The sequence below is a fragment of the Cebus imitator genome, unplaced genomic scaffold (genome assembly GCF_001604975.1).
Source record: "Cebus imitator isolate Cc_AM_T3 unplaced genomic scaffold, Cebus_imitator-1.0 Scaffold38, whole genome shotgun sequence".
NCBI lineage: Eukaryota > Metazoa > Chordata > Mammalia > Primates > Cebidae > Cebus > Cebus imitator.
Genome location: NW_016107353.1, coordinates 9411235 through 9418263, shown reverse-complemented (window position 1 = coordinate 9418263; position 7029 = coordinate 9411235). Strand labels below are relative to the sequence as shown.

Genomic DNA, 7029 nt, shown 5'->3' with positions numbered 1-7029 from the left:
GGCTGAGACGATGGGGTCTTCTAGGTATACAATCATGTCGTCTGCAAATAGAGACAATTTGACTTCCTCCTTTCCTATTTGAATACCCTTTCTTTCTTTTTCTTGTCTGATTGCTCTGGCTAGAACTTCCAGTACTATATTGAATAGGAGTGGTGAGAGAGGGCATCCTTGTCTAGTGCCAGATTTCAAGGGGAATGCTTCCAGTTTTTGCCCATTCAGTATGATATTGGCTGTTGGTTTGTCGTAAATAGCTTTTATTATTTTGAGATACGTTCTGTCAATACCTAGCTTATTGAGGGTTTTTAGCATAAAGGGCTGTTGGATTTTGTCAAAGGCCTTCTGCACATCAATTGAGGTAATCATGTGGTTTTTGTCTTTGGTTCTGTTTATGTGCTGAATGACGTTTATAGACTTGCGTATGTTGAACCAGCCTTGCATCCCTGGGATGAAGCTTACTTGATCATAGTGGATAAGCTTTTTGATGTGCTGTTGCAATCGGCTTGCCAGTATTTTATTGAAGATTTTTGCGTCTATGTTCATCATGGATATTGGCCTGAAGTTTTTTTTCTTGTTGAGTCTCTGCCAGGTTTTGGTATCAGGATGATATTGGTCTCATAAAATGATTTGGGAAGAATTCCCCCTTTTTGTATTGTCTGGAATAGTTTCAGAAGGAATGGTACCAGCTCCTCTTTGTATGTCTGGTACAGTTCAGCTGTGAACCTGTCTGGACCTGGACTTTTTTTGGGTGGTAAGCTCTTAATTGCTGCCTCAACTTCAGACCTTGTTATGGGTCTGTTCAGGGTTTCGGCTTCTTCCTGGTTTAGGCTTGGGAGGAGGCAAGTGTCCAGGAATTTATCCATTTCTTCCAGGTTTACTAGCTTATGTGCACAGAGTTGTTTGTAATAATCTCTGATGATGGTTTGAATTTCTGTGGAATCTGCAGTGATATCCCCTTTATTGTTTTTTATTGCATCAATTTGGTTATTCTCTATTTTCTTTTTTATTAATCTGGCTAGTGGTCTGTCTATTTTGTCGATCTTTTCAAAAACCAGGTCCTGGATTCGTTGATTTTTTTAAAGGGTTTTTTGTGTCTCTATCTCCTTCAGTTCTGCTCTGATTTTAGCTATTTCTTGTCTTCTGCTAGGTTTTGAGTTTTTTTTGATCTTGGTCCTCTAGCGCTTTCAATTTTGATGATAGGGTGTCAATTTTTGATCTCTCCTTGCTTCTCATGTGGGCACTTATTGCTATATATCTTCCTCTAGAGACTGCTTTAAATGTGTCCCAGAGATTCTGGTATGTTGTGTCTTCATTCTCATTGGTTTCGAAGAACATCTTTATTTCTACCTTCATTTCATTGTTTATCCAGTCAACATTCAAGAGCAAGTTGTTCAGTTTCCATCAAGCTGTGCGGTTCTGGGTTAGTTTTTGAATTCTGAGTTCTAACTTGATTGCACTGTGGTCTGATAGACTGTGTTTTATGATTTCCGTTCTTTTGCATTTGCTGAGGAGTGATTTACTCCCAATTATGTGGTCAATTTTAGAGTAGGTGTGATGTGGTGCTGAGAAGAATGTATATTCTGTGGATTTGGGGTGGAGAGTTCTGTAAATGTCTATTAGGTTTGCTTGGTCCAGGTCTGAGTTCAAGTTCTGGATACCCTTGTTAATTTTCTGTCTGGTTGATCTGTCTAATATTGACAATGGGGTGTTAAAGTCTCCCAGTATAATTGTGTGGGAGTCTAAGTCTCTTTGTAAGTCATTAAGAACTTGCCTTATGTATCTGTGTGCTCCTGTATTGGGTGCGTATATATTTAGAATTGTTAGCTCTCCTTGTTGCATTGATCCTTTTACCATTATGTAATGTCTTTCTTTGTCTCTTTTGATCTTTGTTGGCTTAAAGTGTATTTTATCAGAGAAGAGAATTGCAACTCCTGCTTTTTTTTTGCTCTCCATTTGCTTGGTAAATCTTCCTCCATCCCTTTATTTTGAGCCTTTGTGTATCCTTGCATGTGAGATGGGTTTCCTGGATACAGCACACCGATGGGTTTTGGCTTTTTATACAATTTGCCAGTCTGTGTCTTTTGATTGGGGCATTTAGTCCATTTACATTTAGGAATGGTAGGGTTAATATTGTTATGTGTGAATTTGATACTGCCATTTTGGTGCTAGCTGGCTGTTTTGCCCATTAGTTGATGCAGATTCTTCATTGTGTTTATTCTCATTATCATTTGGCATGTTTTTGGAGTGGCTGGTACTGGTTGTTCCTTTATATGTGTAGAGCCTCTTTCAGGAGCTCTTGTAAAGCAGGCCTGGTGGTGACGAAATCTCTGAGTACTTGCATGTTCACAAAGGGTTTTATTTTTCCATCACTTATGAAGCTTAGTTTGGCTGGATAGGAGATTCTGGGTTGAAAGTTCTTTTCTTTAAGGATGTTAAATATTGGCCCCCACTCTCTTCTGGCTTGTAGGGTTTCTGCTGTGAGTCTGATGGGCTTCCCTTTGTGGGTAACCCGACCTTTCTCTCTGGCTGCCCTTAGTATTTTCTCTTTCATTTCAACCCTGGTGAATCTGACGATTATGTGCCTTGGGGTTACCCTTCTTGAGGAATATCTTTGTGGTGTTCTCTGTATTTCCTGGACTTGAATATTGGCTTGCCTTGCTAGATTGGGGAAGTTTTCCTGGATAATATCCTGAAGAGTATTTTCCAGCTTGGATTCATTCTCTTCGTCGCATTCAGGTATACCTATCAAATGTAGATTAGGTCTTTTCACATAGTCCCACATTTTTTGGAGACTTTGTTCATTCCTTTTTACCCTTTTTTCTCTATTCTTGGCTTCCCATTTTATTTCATTGAGTTGATCTTCGACCTCTGATATCCTTTCTTCTGATTGGTCAATTCGGCTGTTGAAACTTGTGCATGCTTCACGAAGTTCTCGTGTTGTGTTTTTCAGCTCCATCAGTTCACTTATATTCCTTTCTGTTTTGTCTATTCTTGTTAGCATTTTGTCAGATCTTTTTTCAGCGTTCTTAGTTTCTTTGCATTGGGTTAGAACATTTTCTTTTAGTTCACAGAAGTTTCTTACTACCCACCTTCTGAAGTCTGATTCTGTCATTTCATCACACTCGTTCTCCATCCAACCTTGTTCCCTTGCTGGTGAGGAGTTGTGATCCCTTGTAGGAGGAGAGGTGTTCTGGTTTCGGGTGTTTTCATCCTTTTTGCGCTGGTTTTTTCCCATCTTTATGGATTTATTCACCTGTCGACTTTGTAGTTGCTGGCTTTCAGATTGGGTCTCTGAGTGGACGTTCTGTTTGTGGATGATGAGGTTATTTCTGTTTCTTAGTTTTCTTTCTAACAGTCTGGCCCCTCTGCTGTAGGTCTGCTGAGGTCCACTCCAGGCCCTGCTTGCCTGGGGTTCACCTGCAGCAGCTGCTGAACAGTAAGGGTTGCTACCAGTTTTCTTCTTCTGCTATCTTTGTCCTAGAAGGATACCCGCCAAGTGTCAGTCTGATCTCTCCTTTATGAGGTGGCTCTTTGGATATACGGGGGTCGGGGAGCTGCTTGAGGAGACAGTCTGTTTTTTATAGGAGCTCAAATGCTGAGCTGTGAGCTCCGTTGTTCATTCAGAGCTGCCGGGCAGGTACGTTTAGGTTTGCTGCAGCGGAACTCATAAACCGCTTTTTGTTCCCAGGTGCTGTGTCCCAGGGATTTAGGGCTTTATTTATGAGTTTCCGTTGTGCTGCTGTCTTCTTTTTTTTTTCCTTCAGAGCTACCCTGCCCAGCAAGAAGGCAGCCTAGTCACTGTCTGCCTGTAGAGGCTTTGCTGAGCTACTGTGGGCTCCGCCCAGCTGCTGAGTGAACTTCCCTGCAGTCCTGTTTATACGGGTGTAGTTAGAACTGCCTTGGCAAGGGTGGCCGGCCTCTGTGTTGGTGGACTCTCTCTGTAATGGCGGGTTGCCTTGGCAACGGTGGGCTGCCTCAGCAATGGCGGGTTGCCTTGGCAACGGCGGGCTGCCTCAGCAATGGCGGGTTGCCTTGGCAACGGCGGGCTGCCTCAGCATTGGCTGACTACCTCCTTAGTGTTGGAGTGCCTCAGTAATGGCGGATGCCCCTCCCCCACAGAGCTGGACCGTCCCGGGTTCAGCTGCACTTGCTGTGAAACTCTCAATTCTGATTGCTGTTCTTTTGTGGGGGTGGGACCAGCCGAGTCTGATCGCCTGGCTCCCTGCCTCAGAGCCTTTTTTTTTTTTTAAGATGGTGTTCCAGTCGCCTGTTGAAGAGGCGCCAGGATCTGTGTGTTTTCCCGTGCGGCGACTCACTTTGCTGGCTTAAACACGGCACTGAGATTCGTGGCACTTTTTTTTTGCCCTGGAATCTACTGTCCTGGTTCCATGTTTTTAAACAGATGAATGGGCGACTTCCCGTAGCTCCAGTTACCAGCCAAAAGGGCACCCAGACCAGTGTATTTTGTACGGAGAACCGCTGCGCCCAGGCACTGACAAAGCAGCCACGCTGGCCAACACAGCCACGCTGGCTGAAACAGCCGCGCTGCTGACCCGTGGGGCTCCTCCGCCTGGGAATTTCCTAGTCTGTGGGCAATAAAAATGCGGAGTCCACTCACCCTCTGCGCTTTCACTGGGAGCTGCAATCCAGAGCTGTTCCTAAACGGCCATCTTGGATTGATCCCCGATTTATTGTTTTTTAACTTTATTTTTATTTTCATCTTTTTGAGACAGTGTCTCGCCCTGTTGCCCAGGCTTGAGTGCAATAGTGCAATCTTGGCTCGCTGCAACCTCCACCTCCCGGGGTTCAAGTGATTCTCCTGCCTCAGCCTCTGGAGTAGCTGGGATTACAGGTGCATGCTTCCTCACCCAGCCAATTTTTTGTATCTTTAGTAGAGATGAGGTTTCACCATGTTGGCCAGGCTGATCTCTAACTCCTGACCTTGTGATCCACCTCTTTCTGCCTCCCAAAGTGCTGGGACTACAGACGTGAGGCACTGCGCCCAGCCGATTTAGTACTTTATTTTTCCTTAAATTTTATCTTAAAAGATCTAAAAGAACAGGAATTAGGAGAAGAGAGAGGCAGAGGAAAACACAGGAGTGTGGGTGGAGGAAAAGTAGAGGCAAATTGGAACCCAAGATATGCAAATGGAAGAGGAGTTTTAGGACCAGAGTATCCTGACATTTAGTTTTAAGTCACTTGTATTTCTGCAAAGTAAAATCTCCGAGCTTCCCTAAATCTTTGGTAAAGATGCCTGTAAACACAAAGACTCCTCTGAATAGTGGGTTGAGAATAAACTTGTAGTGTAGGAAAGAGGGATATGAGACTAGAGTCTGCCATGGGGAAAGGCCTAAGTAGGGAGAATACTTAGGAGACTTGTAATAATTTAGTTAGGATTTTATAGTGGAAATGAATCGGTTTGGTAACAGGGGAGGCAGAAAGGTAGAGTCAGTTTTGGGTTTTATTTTAAAGATAAAACCAGTAAGATTTGCTAATACATTTGGAAATGGGATGTGAGATAATTCTTCTTTCACTAATTAAGAAAGACTGAGGTCTGAGGAGCCATAATGATATCATTTACTGGGACAGAAATACTTTTGGAGGGGCAGTTTCAACGTGAAGATCAGTTTTCTTTGGGCCCTATTAATGCAAAATGTTTCTGAGACCTCCTAGTGCAGATGAGCAGAAGGTAATGAGTTACATGCATCTGATGTCCGCAGCAGGAGGTCAGGTGTGTGGAAGTCTTTCACTTTTAGCTGATAATGGAAACCATGGGATTATATCAGCTCACTCAGGGAAAGCACATAGAATGAGAAGGAAATTTAGTACCAACCCACGGGAATATCAGAAATTAAAGCGTAGACAGATGTATTGGGGTTAGTCTTCATGGATCCAGTTGTGTGTGCAATAAAGAAAGGCATAGGGTTGGGCATGGTGGCTCATGCCCGTAATCCTAGCACTTTGGGAGGCCGAGGTGGGTGGATCACAAGGTCAGGAGTTTAAGACCAACCTGGCCAATATGGTGAAACCCCATCTCTACTAAAGATACAGAAAAATTAGCCGGGCATGGTGGCTCATGCCTGTAATTCCAGGTACTTGGGAGGCTGAGCCAGGAGAATCACTTGAACCTGGGAGGTGGAGGTTGCAGTGAGACAAGATTGCACCACTGCACTCCAGCCTGGGCGATGGAGCAAGACTCCGTCTCAAAAAAAAAAATAAATTGACTACACAAAGTTCAGAGGACTTCCAAACTATTCTATACACAGTTTATTCACATCCTGATTCTGATTTAGTTGTTGAAGGAAATAATTAAAATGATAAGTATAGTCAGACTATAGACAACAAGTGTGTGTGTGTGTGTGTGTGTGTGTGTGTATATATGTATAAGTGTATGTATAATTTTTTTACTATGATAATGACAGGAAATTGGCAGCAAATATGACTTTGCTTTCTACTGTGCTTTTTAAAGGCAGTTTTCACTATCAGCATGTAGTTTTATAATCACTGAAAAGTTAATATCAAGATAAATACTTTGGAAAAAATATTGAATTTATTGATTAGTTTTAATACAATCTTTAATGTTATAAATAAAATATTAGTATACTGTATTTTTAAAGTGCTATTTTGCTAATTGAGTCAGAGTTTTTAAATCTGAAATATTATTAAGGATGATGATCACAAATACCTTGAGAATTCTTTTTGTGTCTAGGTTTAGCGACACCAGTAGACTTGAAGCTAAAATTGATACCCATCCTACAGCACATGCACCATGATGCAATCCTGGCTTCCAGTGCTCGTCAGCTTTTACAACAGCTGGTCACATCTTATCCATCCACCAAAATGGTGATTGTTTCTTTGCACACTTTCACTCTGCTTGCAGCTTCATCTTTGGTTGATACACCTAAGCAGGTAATTTCAGTCTTCTTTAAACTGCCTATTACTTGGTAAACTTACATATTAAATATGTGATTAGAAATAAGAAAGTGGCATGTAAGTCTTGAGGACATTAAGGTTCTTTTCTCTAATAAAGGT

At 42.3% G+C, this 7029-nt stretch overlaps 1 protein-coding gene across 3 annotated transcripts in view; it reads left to right on the top strand.

Moving 5' to 3' along the window:
- INTS7 (integrator complex subunit 7) overlaps positions 1-7029 on the top strand; it is a 95920-nt gene that overhangs the window by 24540 nt on the left and 64351 nt on the right. For all 3 annotated transcript variants that reach the window (XM_037737406.1, XM_017525596.1, XM_017525594.1), the window contains exon 6: positions 6707-6906. In XM_037737406.1, coding sequence (XP_037593334.1) covers positions 6707-6906 — 200 coding nt within the window. The remainder of the gene's footprint in view (positions 1-6706; positions 6907-7029) is intronic.